The 20,659-nt window shown below is 38.9% G+C and overlaps 1 protein-coding gene across 1 annotated transcript in view; it reads left to right on the top strand.

Annotated features, from left to right (window-relative positions):
* Window positions 1–20,659, top strand: part of ctdp1 (CTD (carboxy-terminal domain, RNA polymerase II, polypeptide A) phosphatase, subunit 1) — a 61,455-nt gene that overhangs the window by 21,383 nt on the left and 19,413 nt on the right. The window contains exon 12 of the mRNA XM_062410018.1: window positions 8,424–8,704. Coding sequence (XP_062266002.1) covers window positions 8,424–8,704 — 281 coding nt within the window. The remainder of the gene's footprint in view (window positions 1–8,423; window positions 8,705–20,659) is intronic.

Here is a 20,659-nt window from a genome sequence, read left to right as displayed (position 1 = left end):
TTAGCTTTAGTTTACAGGCTAATGCAGCACCTTGTCTCCATGCATGCAACAATTGCCACAGTTGAGAGGAGAATTATTTTTGATGTAGATGAAGCAAAAATATGCAAATCTAACTTAAGGCCAAAACTTTATGCAACAATAGCTGTGTAGCAGAGACTTCTTACACATACATATAATATAAAATCAAACCACAGATTTTGCTAAGTTACAGTAAAAAATAGTTTTTATATTATTATACAAGTAAGCTTTGTGATTCATAGCAAGAAGGTTCTGGGTAGATGTATATCAGAGGATAAGCCTTAGGGGACTATTTGAAATAGACCATGATTCATAAGTATCTGAGTTTGGACTCTTGACATCACTATGGCACATTGACTTCAGCCAGGGTAGTTTGTTCGTCTGGGTATTTACTCCTTACAAGCACTGTTGCATCCTTGTCCAACATATTTTTAAAGGTAAAGAAATAGACTCAAAGGATCCTGTGTAGATTTAAAATGTCATCCTCCTCGGACTGTCTTTGCTAAAGGGCAGTCTTTGACGTTATTAAACACTCTAGATCTTCAGGGCAAAAAGAAAGAGACAATCTTAATTGGCTGAAGCAAGGTACACATAAGAGTCAGGTAAGACAGCCTCACATTTAAATGTCACCAATGGTTACATGATGGTATGTGTCAGGTTACATGGAACAACATGTGCAGAGTTGCCCTGCTAAGAATCACAGCATGTACCTACTGAGTGACCTTTCTTTAAAATGGCTGCTCCCTTGGCTGTGTGATTAGTAGAGCTGGTTGGAAACTCTTTCTTCTGCTGCTTTCTCTACCACCATAATGCACCATATTTACAATTGGGAAAACCTGCCCTATGTGTAGGACCTCTTGGCGAAACAACAGCCAGTAGCTACAGAGTGTTGTTCCTGAATGGGACTATCAGTGCTAGAAAACCCTTTCGCATTGCAGTAAGTCAATTGATGAATTGTTAACATAGAAAGTCCTGCTTAATGAAGCTTGAAAGAACACAAGATTTACAGCTAAAACCGTCTTCCCACTTGAACCAGAATGTCACCCTCAGATAACTCTTACAGTGTCTTTCAGATGACCTGTAATGATAACATTTTTTCCTTTACCTAAAAGATAACATTGCCTTGTGAGTGTATTGCGTTATGAGCAATAGCTTATTTAATGGCGTATTTCTCTTTTTTATATTTGAATTGAACAAGTAAAAAAGGTGTCTTTAGGAACAAGCCCCTATGGTAAAATATAATAAATGTATATATATAAATTAATAAAGTGTTCCCATGCTGCTCTGAAGCTGATAATGTTAGTTAAGTCATTGTAATTTTAAATTCATTATCAAGTCAGGACTGCACCTTTACTGTAATCCCTTTAAATACTATAGGTAAACTCTTAAGCAGAAAACAGTCCATGAACCCTTTCACTTAAAGAATAAGGCGTTAAACACACACCAACTGCAGAGTTTAAAGTGTGTATTGGCTGGATTTGAATCTGTCAGTTAGTAACAATTTAGCTGCCTTTACCAATTTAGGAAAGTGGATTTATCAACACCGTTCAACTTAATGTCAAATGTAATCCTGATCAGTCCAGACCTCATGAGTCAGGTGAGGATTTCAACACAGGGCAGTGTTAGGGCGACATGTGTGTCGCCATAGGGGGCCTCAGAGACATGACTCATTAAGCCGAGGATCATAGGAGATCAGTCAGAGTGATGCTCGGTCTCCCTCCGCCTGCAGATATTGATATCTTACAGCCTTTGAGAGATGTAATTCTCAGAAGGTACTGAGGAGAACACGCTTCTGCATGAGTCTTCAAAAATGCAGAGGCTTGTCAGGATTTTTGTCTTGGTGCTATATAATTGCATACTGATGTTATTTGTTGGTTAAACGCATAATAGTAACCTGGAAGTTCTTTCTTTTGGCGCAGACAACAGCTGTCCCAGGACAGTGCTTTAGCCCAGTCCCCTGCCGATGGACCCTGTGTTGTACTTTTCTGTGGCTCATATGTACCACAGAGTAGACAAATCCAATATGTAGTATATGAAAGCCTTTATTGCTCTGTGGCAACAGACTTACAGACCAGTAATTACAACTGTAGTGTGAAGAATCGCAAACGTCCCCACAGAGACACCACACACATTAAGTGAAGGATCATCCAAAGGATTTGACTCAGCTGAATGTGAGGTTTCTGTTGATTTAAAAGCTTCATTCCATATTTCTCTTTGCAAGAAAGCCCCAAGTTTGGTTGAACTCTTGTGACCAGGCCATCTGAAACAAGCTGCTCCGGCCTGGTAGCAATTCTGCTTGTCAATGTGACATTTAAGAAAGTTTTTAACCGAGAAGCCGAAGAGAAGATTGTGAAGTCTGTGGTATGTAGAAAGGCCAGGCCAATAACTACATTAGCTTGGCATGAAGTCCATGGAGATGAACATGCCAAGTGATGCTTGTTATAGACCAAGCACAGCAGAAATCAGTTATATGGATTATGTTGTGGACATGACATGTCAGAAGGACTTGGCCTTTGCTGATAAAGAAGTATTTTTGTACAGTATAGAAAATGGCCTCCGTTTTAACAGAAGTTACACTTTGGACTTAAGTAGAGTGCTTTTTCTAGAGCAGACACCATACGGACTAATGTGAGGTTATCATGGGATTTTTGATATCCTAGTTGTATGTTTAAGCTTGGAAACATTAAATATTTTGTTAGTTCTTAAAGTAGCTCACGAGTAAACGATAAAATGTGTCGTAGTTCTATTATTTATTTTTCGCATTAATTAGTCCTTCTATATTGAGCAAAACTGCCAAGCATTCACCAGTTTACTCTTTCTGACTTTAAAAATAGCCGATTTTCTCTTTCTGACATGCTTGTAGATTTGAGAATTGGAAACGGTGAAGTATATTGCTTTTTCTTTTTTTTAAGTTAAACATTAAAACATTATTAGCTTATGCTTTCAAACATTACATCAAACTTACTCAACTTGTTCCAAAACGCATAAAAGCAAAACCAAGAGTGAAATCGTCAGCCAGTTGGCCTCAGCTTAGTGTGTGTGTTGCTCACCGTGGTTCTGAAATTCTGCACTTGTTAAGACTGAGGTTGCAAAGCAGCAGGATACAAGTTATCAGACCAGTGCTACAGGGTCAGGCGCAGTCAATAATGCCGCCACAAGCACATTACCGCTCCTAGACAAGCCACTCCTTCACCAAGCATCTTTCCCTAAACCTGGAGCGCTATGAATTAGGGATGGGCATTCGATTGAATTGTCTTAGTCGGTCGTCGGGAGAATTAACGATCGATTTTCGATTAATCATTAATATTTTTATATTAAAATGCACTATTGATAGGCTTTATTAAAATGCAGTGAAAATAGAAAAAACACAGAGTGTTTCCCCATTGAGATCTATATTACAAGATGGACAACTCTTGGCAGTTAAACAGGATCAGTTCAATGGTTACACTTTAAAATATGCGCCGCTGTACTCTTAAGCCCCGATGAGAGAGCAGCTAGCCGACGGAGAGAGCAGCAGCTAGCTGCTAAGAGCTAGCTGCTAAGAGCTAGCTGGATTGGACGGTTCTCGACCTCTCAGTCCGGATGTTATAATGTCCTCACTCCCGGAACCCCTCAAACACACCCGGGTCTGTCAGGGTTCCCTTCCCCGTGGACTGACGGTCCGTGTGCGGACATGAAGCCGAGCACTGGAAACTAGCTCCGGGCTTCTTCTTCCAGCTGCTAACATCCTCACTGTGCTATATTCAAAGTCCTGTCACATAACGAAATCCAGTTTTTTCGTCGATGAAAAAATAATGTCATCGACGAAATTCTGAATGATCAGTAATCGATCGTTGATTAATTCTGCCCATCCCTACTATGAATATTCCCTCTGCTGTGGTTGCTATTCTCACACGGTCCCTTTGCAGCCTGACAAAAACATCTCAAGTCATCTGACTGTGGGGAGATGTCCCTTTTTGGACCTCGCGCTAACAGTTAAAGCTCATTTTTGCAGAAGAAATTTGTCTGGCTCCCCCGGAACCAAAGTGATACAGCAAAGTGTATCATTGATATAAAACTTTCTGCAACCTGAATTCTCCAGGGCTGATTCTCTGAAGTGTTTTTGTGTTTGAAGCTGTTCTTGTTTTTCAGCCCAGCTTTACTTAACCACCCTCGACTAACCTCAGCTGCAGGGTAGCAGGTCTCCCTGAGATGATGGTTAAAAAAGAAACCAGTATCATCCTTTTTGGCGGAGCCTCTCGAGCACTTGTTGTCAAAGGATTTCTCTGTTTTCTGCTTGTGAGTGCTTCAGCTTCCATTCATGTAGGCGTCGGTAGAAGTTGAGTGAAGATGTATATTCTCGTTGCCATTGTTACTGTCAGATTGGGACTTGGCCCTTGCTAATGAAGAGTCGAATGTGGTTATAAGCAGAGTGGCATTTGAGGCTTTTGTGCTTCTGATTGACCAGTCTCATCAGTCCTGTCATCTTCCATAACATATCTTTTGTGGCCTGAATTTTACCAGTCAGCACAATCTCTCTTCTTATAAATTTGCATTCATTCCTTTTCTTATTGGGGCCTCAGGTGAGCTTTTTTCCAAAAATGCAAAAACCTCTATCTTCCTCCTTGCCCTGGAGTCTGTTTCCATTCAGCAATCACCTGTCTTCCCTACAACCCCCTCTAGCTACCTTTTGGTGGATGAAGTCATTCATTTTCGCAGAGAATAAACTTTGTGATCCCCCTTCAGTGGGGATATACTCTGTAAAATTGTCCCTGCAAACTCCACAGTCTGGTGAATACACAATCTCCTTGTACAATAACCCAGCGCAAATGGAAATTGTCCAGGACAATGAGCGCTGATTGTCTGTCTGCATTGAAATGTGTCAGGCTCTTGCTATGGGCACGTCCTCATCTTTTCTCTGAAGTTTTCTTCCAGACACTATTGTGTCTCTTCAGAGACGTGTTAATTTAATGAGACATTGACAAAGTCGAACCGGGGCTCTTCAGAAACTTTATCCACTGCTTGCCTGAGTAAACTTCTATCATGGTTTACTTCAAGCTGCAGTGTAACCGTGATGCAGTTGATAGATTTTTTGGTTTGATTTCAAGTTTGGGGCAAATTTGCCATTTTAATAGTTTTCATTTAACCTGCAAGACTTTTTGAAACCTTTGAAATGTGTATTACAGCCGAGCAAAGCTGTCCTCATTATAGGTATGCATATTAAAAACACAGGTCATCTCATAAAGCTATGGACTGCTTAAATTGTAGTGTGGAAAGTGTGCCGCTGCTGTTTGTTTTTCTTGTTCACACTGGACCAGGTCATCCTAAAGTCAGCAGATGGTGACTATGGTACTAAAAACTAAGCTTTGTTGAGACTTTAAAAACTCAATTTTCACTATGTACACATTGTGCAAAAGGAAAATTGGGCACACAGAGGTTCCTAATAACAAAATCAAAATGACATTTAATTTACAATCTACAATTTGAACCATTAAGTAGCGGCTTCCTGTACAATGTGGCGTCATTTACTGGCAATAAATCAGGATCCAATTTAAAAAATGTAATTTGACTGTAAGGCTCCAACCTGTCAGGTTGTAACAAACAATCAGTCCTAAGTCAGATGTAAAAAAAGAAACTGTTAGACACTCTTTTGCTTTACGTTGGCCTCAGCTCAGCCGACGCTCTCTGCTCAGGGTAACAGCAACCGGCTGATCCCACAGTAACAGCTTTTCCTAATTGCTGCCTTTCATTTAAAATGAATGACTCTTGGCGTCTCTTGCTGCACATGAATCTTGCAGAGTGAGTTACACCTCAGGCCAGATGTGAGTCTGAAACTAAAATATCTATGTCTAGACTTAAAGAAGTGAAATCTTAACGGCTTAGCTACGTTTGATAGTGAGTCCCAAGTCCCTGTCTTTTGTGCAATAAAACAGAGCACAAAAAACTTCCTCTATTTGATGTTTGCTTGTACATCTATCCTCAAAGGATAATTCACCCCAGTCGACCACAAATGTCTAGACAATAGTGTTGCAACTGAAGTGTTGGGTCAAAAATAAATTCCATGTCCTGAAATCACACGATTATTAAACTTTCCTCGCAGTGATACGACCCGTAGCCTGACTCTGAACTAACTTGGAGATGGTGCCATGCTTTGCTTTGAAAAGTACCATGTTGTGCTCTTGCTTGGCCTTTGATTGCAGTCAGAAAAAGGATGCTTTAGAAAAGTTTGCCTCACTGTTTGTGGTGATTGTTAATGTTTCCTTCTCTGGTAAGCCTGTGATACCCTCTCTGGCATAGTGACCTGTATAATGCTTTTTGAAGTGTAGAGAAGCAGACATGGCTTCACTGTCCTGGAAGTGCGTTTTCTTTTCTTTTCTTTATTTCTTTTTTTTGTTTTGATTCGGAATAGATGTTGGACAAATGGACATAAAACAACCGTCGGTTTATAAAAAAATTGCCTTTTGTCAGAAATTTGAATTATTTGAACTTGAATACAAATTATTTATGTGCAAGGAAACATGAACTGTAATGATACTGCTGCTACAACTGGGCAGTTTTCAAATTCACAAAAGATAATAAAAGTGTTTTTGTTTGCTGAACCAATCCTGGTTCAGCCAATGGTCAACAGTCCCCTCATTAAACCACATTTAAATTCCCTACTTCTTGATTTTTATTAAGGTCTGCATCAAATTGAACACAATCATAAATGTCTGTCCCCGTAACATGCCTGATTCTTTTCATAGATTCATGAATTATTGTCTGACAGTCCACTGAAATGTTGAAAAATCCCCAAATTTTAAAGAAAAAAAAGCTGGATCTGCCCACACATCTGGATCTGCACCAACATGGGTTCTTTCCTGACCCATAATGCATCCTTCCACCCCGTGTTGTGGTAACCCATTAGGCACTTTTTGCATAATTCTGCTAATAAACAGACAAACAAACCAAGATGCAAATAGATCCTCCTTGATGGAAGTACTTTAAGCACCTGGACATGTTGTGTTGGGTAATAAGGGCTTTCAGTATCTCTGTAGTTTTTCTGTGCTGTGAAGCACAGTGTGTGTATCGTGATGTCAAGTTCTTTTTATTTCAACACCACACTGTGATCCTTTAACAGCTGCTGAAAGGACAAGGCCCAATGACTTGCCACTGTTAACAATTATGGGAGACAGCCATAAGGAAAAATATCTCTAGGAAAGTGGAAAAAAGTAATTTGTGTCTAGGTGAAATGTTAAATTGTGTGTTACTAACTAAAATAGAGGGAAACAAACTGTTTGCTGTCTTATCGGTATCCAACAATATAATTTGTCACTGCCACATGGGGTCATTCTTATTTAAAGTTGATTCAGAAAAGGGAAATTGATTATGCACATCAACATTGACCCAAACTGCTCAGACTTTCTCTTTTAATTTTTTTATATCTAAATCAGCCTCGCCGCACACACTCATACCTGCTTCCTTTACTGTGACTCTCTGGGTCTGTGGCTCCAAATAACTATCAACAAGGCTTTAATGAGCCTGGCTTGATGCCAGTAATGATCCTGGCACTAGCCCCAAGAGAATGTCCCTCTGCATTAATCTCAGTTTCCCCCAGCTACGTGCCACTAATGAGTTGGTGGACGAAGGGCTGCATATTGGCTGTGGTGATATTCTCCTCAGATGGTTGTCAATTGGATAACCTGTTGTAAATGGTCATTAACCTTGGGGCGGTGTGAATGATGAGCTTTTGAAGGAATACAAGATTGATGAGCTGGTGGAGCTAACAATTTAGCTTTTAATAGCCAGCCAGGAGATCCCACTGGACAGATTAACTTTGTCAGGTTTGCGTTGTTGTAGGTGGACAAAAATAAATCATCCCATGTCATCATAATGTTTAACCAATAGAGTTTCACGCCCAATGAATACCAGTGAAAACATTTTTTTTAGCATTTACGAAACCTTTAAAGTTTTTATTGTCATATGTGCTATAAAACAGGCATTGCACCAAACAATGAAGTCCTTACTTTGCAGGACCTTCAATAACGCACTGCCCAATCTCCTCAGCAAGTTTACAATACAGCATATGACCCATTTTATTTATAGAGGGAAAACCACTCCCTAGTTGTAATTAAATGCATTTTTCTCATTATTTCTATTTAATGATTTCCTACAAGTGAAAGCTGTGTTGGGAAATTTGCAAAAAAGTTCAGTTGAGTATATTTGCTGTGCCATCTTGTGTTTAACAATGGATAAACAATGGTGTTCAGACGAGGCAGAGAAATGAATTAATCTTATAAGAACTTGAGGACGGTTCATAAGCAAAAAGCAAGGACTGGAATGAGTAAATTCTTACTTATGGAATATGTTCGGTTACTTCCCTGTGATCTGAACCTGACAAAAAAAACAACCTTTCTAACAAAAAGCTCTTTTCTAAATACAAAAAACAGGTGGACGACATGTTAGATGAGGAGAGCGACAACGAGAGTGATGGCCGAGGGAAGGAGAAGCCAGGTAACGAGGAGGTGGAGGATGACGAAGAAGAAGAAGAAGAGGAGAAGCAACAGCAGCAGCAACAACAGCAACAGCAACAGCAACAGCAGCAGCAGCAGCAGCATCATCCAGGAGCTGGACAGATCGCAGGAGATGGCCATGATGCTCAGACGCTAACCCTGGAAGACAGGCTTCAAACGCCGTTCAGTGAGGCCGGTGTGCTGGGTGGTGTGCCAAGGTGAGACACAGGTCATCATGATATCATCCACATGTTTATCTCTTATCTATCTTTTGGTATTACCCCTCTACTTCCTCTTTTTGTGTCATGCCTTCTAGTGCTTCAGCACCCACCCTTGAGTAATTGTTCATGGATATCATATACACCTTTGGCAGAGACACAGTTTGTCATGTCTTTACGTTTGCACTCTTTCACTTTCACTTTTGATCCTCTACTTTTTGCATAAACCCCTTCGGTTGAGAAGGATGCTCATGTCAAATTGCAGACGGTGTGCATTCAACTGGGATTCTTATAAGGGCCCGAGCACCGAAATCGTTGGGAGACCCTATTGAAATTGAAATGTTTCTTATTATTATTATTATTATTCCTCTAAATGAACTGGGGTTTTGAGGGCTTTAACATGCTCAAAAAAGTTTCTAATTTTAAGATATTTTTTAAATCTACTGCATATTTTCTGGTCTTGATTCTCCACTGGGTTCATTATAACACACCGTTCTATCAGCACCTTTGTGCTTGAGCTCGAGGGACTTGTCCGTTGCCATGCAAATAAATTATAAACAGAAATCAAGCAGCTGAAGAACTCAAAAGTCTCTTATTGGTCAAGGACAAACTTGAGCCAGGATTCAGTCTGTATTGACACATTCTTTTTTTATTATTTCCCTGCATGAAAAACAAATCAATTATAAACAAATAAAAAAACAAATTGACCATAAAGATGGTTTTGATTGTATTGCATATGTTATTCATAATCCTCTCAATGTCAAAAACACTGACAAGAATGTCCATAATCCAAAAATCATTAAAAGTTTGACATTATGCTACATTTACTTGACTTAATAACCATACATACCTTAATGCTTAATACATATGTCATATTTATATAATATATAATGAGTTACTAAAATTTTCAGTGGGAAACTTTCTCCTCTCGGTTCACTTAATATCTGTGTGTGCAAGGAGGCAAATAAAACATCTGCCTTCTGTGGTGAGGCAAATCACATTATGCCTTCATGAGGAGTTCCTATTTGTCTGACTGTGACCCGTGATATTCACTTTGCATTTGTGTACGTGTGACTGTGCTCTATAGCAGTGGTTCTCAACCTTTTTTCAGTGACGTACCCCCTTCGAAGAAAAAATTCTGCCGAGTACCCCCTAACCAGCGCAAAGCATTTTTGGTTGAAAGAAAGATGTAATGTGATTTATTAAGCCTTGTAACTAGACACATTCAAATTTAAAACTCCATCAATGTCCATAACATTGCTCATTTGTAGTGGTCTCTCTTGAACTATTTCGAAATAAAAAGATATAAAAATAACTAAAGACTTTAATTATCTCAATATAAATAAAGATTTGTGCACCTCAAAATAATTATCAACTTAAAGTGAACTCTTTTGGGATCATAATAAAGATATGTTCTCAAACTGAACTCATGAACTTAATTATAGCTAAACACTTCTTCACAAAAAATAAATCATTAACTTAGTTTTAAATAAAAGATTAGCTCAAAATATATTTTTTTAATATTTATCATCTTAAAATATCTTCTTTAAGGATCGAAAAGAATACTGACAGGTAGCTTGTTTTTCCGTTTGCTTTGGGGAGGCTTTTCGCATCGTGTCTTGAGATGACCTGAATTCAGAAAGTTTCCTCTTAAAAAACTCAGGTGGCTTACCAACATGAATTTCATGTTTTGTCTGGAGATACCGCTGAAGATGTGGTGGCTTAATGCCACTGTTGGCTAATCTCTCCCCACAGAAAAAACAAAAAGTGTAAATAACCCAATCTATGTTATTGTTAATATTATTGAAGTGGCTTTCTGTTATTTTATTGTGAAATATTTGCTCGCTTTAAGGTCATACAATTTCGTTTCCGCTTTTGTATTACATGCTTTTATTTTGAAAGGGTACCGGTAGAGACGCGGACTTCTTGTTATGAATCATTAACTTCACAACGGAAAACTTGTCCATTTTAGCGCCCCTCCGAAGAGGCACAAACTCTCACGGTGTTGTTTAGGGAAGGCTCTCTGCTCTGGTTTCGCCTTCTTTGACGCTTGTCCCTCCGTGTTTCAGCAGCATTGCTGCTGCACTTCAACTCGACTCCATGTTGAAGTTTTCAAGGCAGGTGATTACTGATGACAGGCGATGACAGGTGGTGTGCCAGGTTGGGTCAAACCATCGGTATGGGGGAGACTCTGTTTTTTTAGGATAATTAAAAAACAGAGTCTCAGAGCCTACTGAATATACAATTTAGTTCATGAACTTACACTTATATTTTATTGAATATTTGTTAAATAACAATTTTTCAAAGATTTTTGAAAGGATGCTAATTTTAAATATATTAAAAAAAAATCTCAAGTACCCCCTGGAGTACCTTCAAGTACCCCCAGGGGTACGCGTACCCCCATTTGAGAATCACTGCTCTATAGTATAAACGTAAGTGAGCAGTAACTTACATATGTCAGCAGAAAAATCACAGATATAATGGAAATAATGACTCTGTTCATTCAATAAGATTCGGTGCAAAAGTTTTATTTCAATTTAATTCTACAAAGTTTCAACTAGCCTTGGTTTCCTGTCTGTTCAGCCCCACTGCGTCGATTTTCAGAGCTTTAAAAATTAGATATAGAGTGTTTTTCTACACCTGCATTTACTCTCAGGCACCTTTCCTCTGGTTGTGGATCAGCATTCAAGGCTGCCCAGGCCTCAGCAGGCAGGCGCAGCAGGGTGATGATTCTTTTTTTTTTTCTCCCCTCTTTTCTTTTGGACATGTCGGTCCCTCTGTCACATGCTCTGACACGTTTGGTTTACGGCTAATGAGACAAGCCAGAAATACACTGTCCACGGCGTTGTTTACTTGCTATTGAAAACCTGTGGAAGTCAGCGCAGCAGTGCAGAGGAGCCTCACTTACACACGACTTGACTACTGAGTGGAAGATGGTAGGGCAGTGTAGAATTGTAATGGCAGGTGGGTTTTGGGGGTCCTTCCACAGAAAGATGCCTCTGTCACTCTCAGGCTTATATTTTTTAATCACAGTGGTTCCCTTACAACTCTTTATGGTTGTAAAGAAGGTTGCAATCACATCAGATGTGCTGTATTTTGTGTTGTTGCTTGGTGGTTTGAGCAGCACACTGCCGTTGGTGGAAGGTTTGGCTAGAATGGTGGTGATCGCTATTGATGTTGTATACAGAGGTCATTTAATCTAGCTGGGAAGCGCAGTTCTTAGTGTGTGTGGGTGCTGTTAAAGAGAAGGTTAGTTCTGTTACACAGGAACACACTGTTGAGCCTTCTCACTTTCATGGGCTGAGCTAGGGTTGTCAAAAGTATAAATGCTTGGATACTTTCAATAATATCAAAAAGTACTGAAGCAGATCTACAGTCATATTTTCATGAGGCCACATTAAAGCAACAGCATACAGTAAAATCAACTGATCTTCACTCAGTAGCTGTTACGCCATCCGCCCAGAAGCAAACCTGCATCATGCAGCCTGTTGATTAAGAAAAGTGCCACCATCATACATTTTCTAATCATTTTAACAGACTGGTCTGTCCACACTTATTTTTTTACATCTACTAACCATATAAATAAATTCTTTAAGTTCTATTGGTATTAAATGGTCTTGAGCATAATTTTTTTTATACCAGAATCGTAGTCTAAAATGTTGGTATCTTTACAACCCTAGGCCCAACACAACTGAACACCAGCTATGCCCTGTAGACTCTGCCTGCACTCACAAATTCATGCATTCGTCATTTTCTTTACGGTGACAGGACAAGGAATATAACTTAGGAAATGCATCTCTTACCAGTTGTACATCAAGTGCATTGGAGCCACAAATACAGGGATGGAGGCTGGAGACCTGACATTCACATAAAGGTGTCACCGATGTCATCTGGAAAGCTTAAGCAGATGAAATGTGGACGTAAGGCCGGGTCAAGCTGCTGAGTATCTGCTCTTAGACAGAGAGGAGGATAGAAGGGGAGCTTAAGGTACATTAGGTCAGGTCTACAAAACTGTCGCCTCTCATTAAAGAGCTATGACAGCACATCCTAATACTCACTGCAGAGCGAAATGATGATTGGTCAAACAGCATTTTGCATTCGTTAGTTTGTTAAATTCATCTTTCTTTTGCTTTCCTCTCCACTCCTCTCAACTTCAGCTTGAGCTGCAGTTATTTGTTCACCTTAACCGATTGTCAACATTTCCTATATCTGTTGAGGTGCACTGCAGGGTCAAGGGTTTAGGTAGCATTACTAATGGAGAAATAATATCAAAATATCATTAAAATATGCCCAACAAAATCCCAAATTCAAATTACATAAATACATATTTTCCAGAGATTTCCAAACACATTTTTCAAGACTACATCACACGTTGTCCAAAGCAACATGTCATCCAATCATCCTATCTGTCAAATATGAGAAGCATATTGGTATTTATACAACCCTGTGTGTCATCCACATCTATATGTCTGCCAACTGCATTAATGTAGTTATCTTGTCTGATAGAGAGAAGACCTTGTCTACATTGTTGCCCAGTAAGCCATTAGAGTCTATTTAAAATTGATAGAAGTCATATAGCTTCTTCCTGATTTAGATGTGACTGTGGGACCTTCAGATGCTGGCTTAATACTTTCATTCTGTCAGACTCCATCCTCGGCTTCAGCACTTTCTGACGTTTGGCACAAAATAGTCATCCATCTGTTGCTAAGATACTGTAGCGCTGTGAATGTGTGTTTTGCTCTCGCCATCATTCAGTGTCTAGTCCTGCCTTTCTTTCCTGTTTCTGTCTAAAGTAAAAAAAAAATCTGTGCTGTCGCTCCACTCAACTACAAAGACTGCAGCTAGCGTTAAAAATGCAACCATATCCACATGATCTACTGCTTCTTTTGAATACATTATGGCAGCTTTCTCCTAATAAATCATGTTATTTTTTTGACTGCGCATGTAAGAATTTACACCCACAGTACCAGGTTAAAAGGAAGCGGTACTGTGTGCTCAGGACCAATCCTGCCACTTTTTGCAAATCGAAATAATTACCTTCAACAAAGATGATTTATTATCTTTCACATTGTTAAGGATATGTCATTTACAAATTTGCACTCAAATAATTCAACTTTTTTACTTTTTGTGAAAAATCGCTTATTTTGGTTGACCAGTTTAACCGGCCTGTTTACTTCCTGATTTAATGTGAATTTGTTGACAAAGAAGAAACAATGTTACTGGCTGTCATCGTAGAGTGTATGTAAATATGGACGACAGGATTTCTCCCCGGAAGTGAAGTCATAGTGTCTTGATCACCCTCTGGTGGCTGGCTGCAGTATAGGTCAAAAATCGCGCCTTCTCCATGTTAGTCGATGGAACATGGACGAAACATTGCATGTAGTTCTTATCAAATTGATGTATGTTCAAGTGCTGTTTTTCTGGTTGGATACGTTTAAGTTAAATATTTGATCATGATCACATGAAGGAAAAGGTCTTTTGAGATTCAGTACTAGCATTAGCAAGCTTGGCTAACAAGCTTCTTATTTTTTTAGGGGATACAAATGTAGTTTTCCAAATGTCTAATGTTTTAAAAAGAACACCTGTATTAAACAAATAATGCAGTATGTGAAATTGGAAAAAAATCATGCATCAACAGACACTGAATTTTCAGTACAGAACTACTAATCTTCCTGTTTTCTAACAGCCACTCTAATATTCAGCTATTTTTTTACATGCGTTTAATTTAATTATCAAAAGTTATTTTTAATCCTCTCTATTTTTGTTTCTGCTAGACTCAGTTTTAAAGCAATTTTTCTCACAATATTTGTCATGAAGGACTTCTAATAGGATAATAAGTGAAAGAAAGAAGCGCTCACTGTTTTGGGGTCAGCTCTGGGTTCCTTTGGAGTACATCCATGGACTTTGATTTTACATTACATTACATGCCATTTAGCTGACGCTTTTGTCCAAAGCGACTTACATTGTTTTAGTACACTCAACATTTATGAGGGGCCATTTAGGGGTTCAGTATCTTGCCAAGGACACTTCGGTATGCAGATGGGAACGAGTGGGATTCGAACCAGCAGCCTTCTTGTTGCAGAACACCCGCTCTATCCCATAGGCCACTCTCTCCCCCTCTCTTCAGCACGGTGTCATGGCTAATTCGGAGCATAAACCCATAGTGCAGTCACAGTTGTGAGCCAAACTTGTTAGACTGAAGTAACATGATTTTTTTGCCTTAGGAAAAACTTTTTCATATTACGGCGGCTTCAGAACTAAATGATTACCCCCCCTAAGTCTAATACGTGTTTTATACATGATATATTGGTCACAGCTTAAATATCAGACTTAAAACAAAGAGCTCCTTATATAAATTATTTAAGTAATAAGAACATAATGAATAGTGAATATTCCTCCAATGGTAGGGACGTAAACCTAATACTGTATGTAAGGCCGACCGCCGGATCTAATTTTTTCCCCCTCAGACTCGGAGGAAAAACCAGAATCTAGTTTTAGTTGTATATACAATTTTTACTGGTTGTTCGAATTCCCTTAGTATCAGCCTGAAATAATGACAGATCATTTTAGATATCACATTAATTTAGGTATATGTATATATGAGATGCAATAAATTATGCATTTTTACTGTAGATTCAGTGAAACAAAGGCCTTTATTTAATTGATCATAATCCTGTTTTTTTAATTGTTTTCCTCTGCCACCTGTTTGCTTGTTTGTTGGTTGGTTGGTTCATTAGTTAGCAGGATGACACCAAAACTGCTCAGCCGATTTCTATGAAAACTCATGTAGGAGTGAGTCATGACCTGATTACAAATCATCACATATTGGTGCTGACCCAGATAAATGACAGATCCAGGAATTTTTCTTTCACTTGTTGTTTATTTCTCAGAAATTAACGATCTCAAATTTGGAGCAGATCTAAATAAAAATCTGGATCTAATTAATTTAAAGGCAGTTTCATAAGGTGACTGTTGGGTCTTGGCAGAGATGTGTGCTCTGAGTTCTAGCTTTTAGTGTCATTTAAAATTTAAACCATGCAGTTACTTATCCTAAAAACAGTATGTTGTACATCAGATACCATAAATAATATATATATAGGATTTTGTAGGACTCACCAGTTGTACAGATTTCATAGTATTGTTAGAATAAAACCATGATAAAACCATTCAGTAAGTGTTTATTTCACCAGCTTTGGCTCCAGAACCTTCTCCCATTTGTCTTTGGGTATGAAAGCACTTTTATATGATTGGGGATTGCACAGTTCAAAACTCTGTTAATAAAGTAATGATTCTCGATGCTGCAGTCTGGATATGACAGACATAGACTTCCAGTGGAGGATTAGTGAGCGGAACTCTTGGTGCCAACTGAAATACAGCTCTGATATTTACACTTGCTCTACCAAAAATTATCACAACCCAATGCAGTATGCGCTGTGTGAGTCAGGTCGCCCCTCTTGTCTCCTCATTGAAAAAGTCCCTGCTTTAACAAGGACGGTGAGATTTTTTTTTGATATAATTGAAAACAAGTGGTCTGCGATTACTATTTAAGGTATAAAGAAAGTCAAAATGGCATCCAATTAAAGTGCCAGTGAGGTTTTCTATCTCTTTGGCAGTGTGCTGTTTGGAGTTAATGGCCATTAACATCAGGTCTGTGATGGCTGTCAGATGCTAAATCGTATCTGGCACATTTATTTTTGTCATTAACTGTCTTCCCATGTCTCACCCTTAACTTTTTCAATATATATTTTTTTTAATTGTTACATCTATTCCATGCCAGTCTGATTTATTTTTACAGCAATTACAAACCCATTCACTCCTCTAACACATGCACTGTTATCAGTTCTCCTCACGTTTCATTTCCTGCCACTGGAGGTGATTTGCAGTAACTCAGTTGCTCCGTGTCCCCTTTTTTCCCCCCCACCCTTCGCAGTGTATTGTTGGAGTGTTTTTATTCTCGAATGAAAACGAAAGTGGAAAAACTTGTCAGCTTGAGTGAGCATGTTATTATGACATTTCCAGGACAGAAGAGATGCAGGGATCAAATGGGCTGTGAAGACTTCCCATTCAGGTTGTCAGACAACGAAATCTCAAAGTCAAAACATGTGTCATCCTATCTGACCAGCATTGATGCTTATCATCAACCCCAAGGTGGCGGCGGTAGCCTGATTGGATCGTGGCTATGCTGTAACTGTATCTGTGACTCTGCGGTGCAGTGAAGCGTCTCTGTGGTATGTTTACCATCACCATGCTCTTTGATAGAGCACGGATCCTCGGAAAGAAGATTGGAATATAATGTGCACCGACAATGGCAGACCACATCGTGACCAAAGGTGAATGTGGCTTTACTGTAGTTTTTATAAGGTGCAGACAGGGTTTGATATAGAGAGGTTTATAAATGAAACTAAAATATATAGAGTTGTTGTGTTCTGTTCTAAACCTGCCTGTTTGGAATTGGCTCTCTGCTTGGCCCTGTGTTAATTCTCAGGAGCTGAAGAGTCAGAATGATTCCTCGCCTTTAGTGAGTTCTCTGGTTTAACTGAAGATTGGATAGTCTATGTTCATCATAAAATGAAACTAAATTTGCTTTGATACTCTTTAAGTGTGTGTCTTATATGTTTGAATAATTTTCACTGGTGTTTTTTTTTTTATGCAAATCACACGAGTGGAGCACTCACTGTCATACAAGACTTCATAAAACATGATGGCAGGATTAGAACTTCAGTGTGGGAATTGGCTGACTGTCATTTTCTATTAAAATTTCAACTTTATTTATTGATTTTAAGTCATCCTAAACTGAGTCGATATCCTCTTCATTATTGCCCTTGCTGCCTCACTTGAGTGAGACAGGAGGTAATTAATGGCATATAATATGCTTTAATATCGGGGAGGTCATATATTATGCCTGACAAAAAGTTATATCTAAATGAAAGTTGATGCGGCAGATCTGGAGGCGTCTGCAGAAATGCTCTAGATAAGGATATTTTATGTTTCCTGCTCAGAGTCACCTTCCTGTCCCTGGCATTGAGAAAAAATCTGATTTAAGACTGATCTTAAGAAGATGATAACAAACCTGACATGACTGCTACAGGCCCAGACTTTGCTCTCTCCCATATGGTATGATATTGAGATGCTAGGGTTGGCAAGTTGTTTATCGTATTTGCCCGAAACCTCTTCAGTAAACAAAAAAAAAGTTGTCTGACAGAATTGTTTGTCACTGAAAGACCTTCTTGCCTGCGTGCTCTTTGCCCGTGCTCTTAATGCAAATAACAAGTCTTCAGCCGGAGAGACATACACAACCGAAGCAGGGAAGACTGTCAGAAGTTGGGGAGCTAGTCACAGACAAGTCGTCGAGCAGTTGTCAGGCAGTGCACGTTCATGTGTTTTGAGGGCGTAGCTTTGACGAGAGGCCGATGGGAGGGGGCGGGGTTTTTATGTTGCATATTTTTCAAACTGTACCCTGGTCTTGCTTCCTTTTCCAGGAACTCTAGCTTTGAACTGAAGTTTGAAATTAGATTTTTTTTTTTTTTTTAAGGAACAGGCATTGTGCATATATTCTGGTCAGTAAAATATACCTGTGTCAAGTAGTTAGCTGAGATTTCCAAACCTTATACTCTGGTAGAAAATATTTAAAACTGCTCACAGGAGAGGTCATAGCTCCTCTACGGACTGAAGTCCCTCTGCTAAGTCAGAGCACTCAGTTTATTTTAAAGATTCCTGAGGAGAAGCCAGTGATTAAATTGTGCCCTCTCATTAATCAAAGACTAGATGTACGTCTACTTTTTTAGGGCGCCCACCGTGTGATACGTGTGAAAGAGCTTCTACAGTCCCTTAGAGCCGATTAAACATGAATGAAATGCACAGCAGCAAAACGCTCCTGACGTACTTAGAAGCTCAGGCTCATTCCTTCCCTGGCTCTGCTACTTCCCGCCTCCCTGCCCTCCCTCTTTGCTTATCAGCAAATACAGAGTACACAGCCGCTACCAGTGCATTTTTTCAAAGTAACTTGTATAACACACAGCTGTATTCTTTATATTGCTATCATTGTTAGATGGCCTCGCTCAACCCTTTGAAATACAAATACATAAAGGGAATGAATGCCGTAGAAATCCTTTAATGATTTAGTTTGACAGTCCTAACTGAAAAAGAATACATGTAGGAATACAAAACAATTACATCCTTTAAATAGTTTGTGCAGCCACCATGTATAAAAATAAAACCTTTTGGGTTTTAAACAGTGTAGCAACATTATAAAATGGTGTAGCAGCAATGTAAACACTAAATTAATCTAGGAATAAACAAGTCTTACACGTTACATGTTGCCGGTTTACTTGTGGGCTTACCCAGTCTGAAATATTGCAGAATTGCTGCAATTTTAGCCAAAGATGGCTAATGCTAGACAAGAGGAGGATCTGATTACTAGGAAAAGCAATTTGCAGTGTTATCTGGGTGGAACTAATTTGCTTAAAGACGTGGTAGAGGATCTGCTCTTAGTTTTTTGTACTGGACTATCCCTAACACAACATTTTTGGCATTATCTGATGCATTTCCGATTCTGATATTGGCACATCTAGTTTTGGGATAAGGAGGGCTCCAAAGGCCATCTCTCAGTAGTTTCCTTAGCCGGCAAGATAGAAGAGCATATTATTGTGGATTATTTCAGCCTCATATTACAAACAACATATTCATAGGGCCTTTGGGCTGTTGTTTCACCCTATGAAGGCCACTGATAATGAAACGAGTCAGAATTACACTATGCAATTTCCTGCCTATCGTACTTGTTCTTTCTTTTGCTGCTGTAATGCCCCGGTTCACTGTAGCGATTTATAAAGTTGATTTAAACCAAAATATTCTCCCAAATTGTATTAGACTGAGTAAGCTCAATCACGAACAAACTTTTTATTTTTGCCGAAGTTGAACACAGAAATCCCAGAATGTTTGGTTTTGCTTGTAAGCTGTGCTTATTAAACAAGCTGGGGATACATGAATTAATTTCCTTTCAGTCTGAGATAAAGACTCAACCTTCAATATTCCTGGCTATGTTGCATTTGCATTTTATTCAACTCCAGGCCGGATTTTGGCTACTGAGTATGAAAATGTTTATTCAAACATGATTGCACTGTTTGGTTTCTATAGGAAAGAATGTCCTCAGCTCCAAGTCAGTTTTGGTAGATTTCTTTTGAAAAGACAAATCACTTTACCTCCCATTTAGTCAGATGTGACATCGATGGTGGCATTAACGTTTCTTCAAAAAAACAATCATGACATTCAAAGGTTGCCACTGTAATAATGACGAGCTTCCTTATCGGACAGTGTTTAATCTTAAATAAAATGCTGTTCACAACTTTTTACCTTCACAAAGCTTTTCAAACGTTTTCAATTTTATGTCACCAATGTAAACACTAAACGTTTCTAGAAATTTCCTGAGGAGAAGTTTGCCTGTGTTAAATCCAATGTCCACCATTTGCTGCCTATTAACAGGTGGTTATTACGAAGCTACTTTCTAACTATAAGAAAGTTAATTGGATGGATTATATTTAGGCTTCATCCACACTACCATAATTAGTTTTAAAACGCATCACTGTGTGCTACTTTTAAGGCTGCCGTCCACACTAATCCAGAGTTATCCAGCGGCTCAAACTGTGTTGTTTTAGTTTGAAAACTCTGAGGCTGCATTTTAGTCTGGACCGGCAAAAACTAAAAGATCGGAAACAATGATGCCGTTAACTGCATTCGCTTCTTGATTGTTTATTTTGTAGGTGTGTTGGTATGGTTGGTTATTATAACTCATACGAAGCTGAAATGCATTTCTGGACGGAGATGTTTTTAGTTTTAAAAAGAAAATGCGTTGGATGTATCCGTATATAAGAGTTATATTTTGGAACATTTAGTCACTAGTGCTACATGCAGTCGTCATTATAGCATATAACATTTACACCTTAACATATTGTTAACACA

Source organism: Platichthys flesus, chromosome 17 (assembly GCF_949316205.1).
Source record: "Platichthys flesus chromosome 17, fPlaFle2.1, whole genome shotgun sequence".
NCBI lineage: Eukaryota > Metazoa > Chordata > Actinopteri > Pleuronectiformes > Pleuronectidae > Platichthys > Platichthys flesus.
This window is presented reverse-complemented; position numbering and strand designations above follow the sequence as displayed.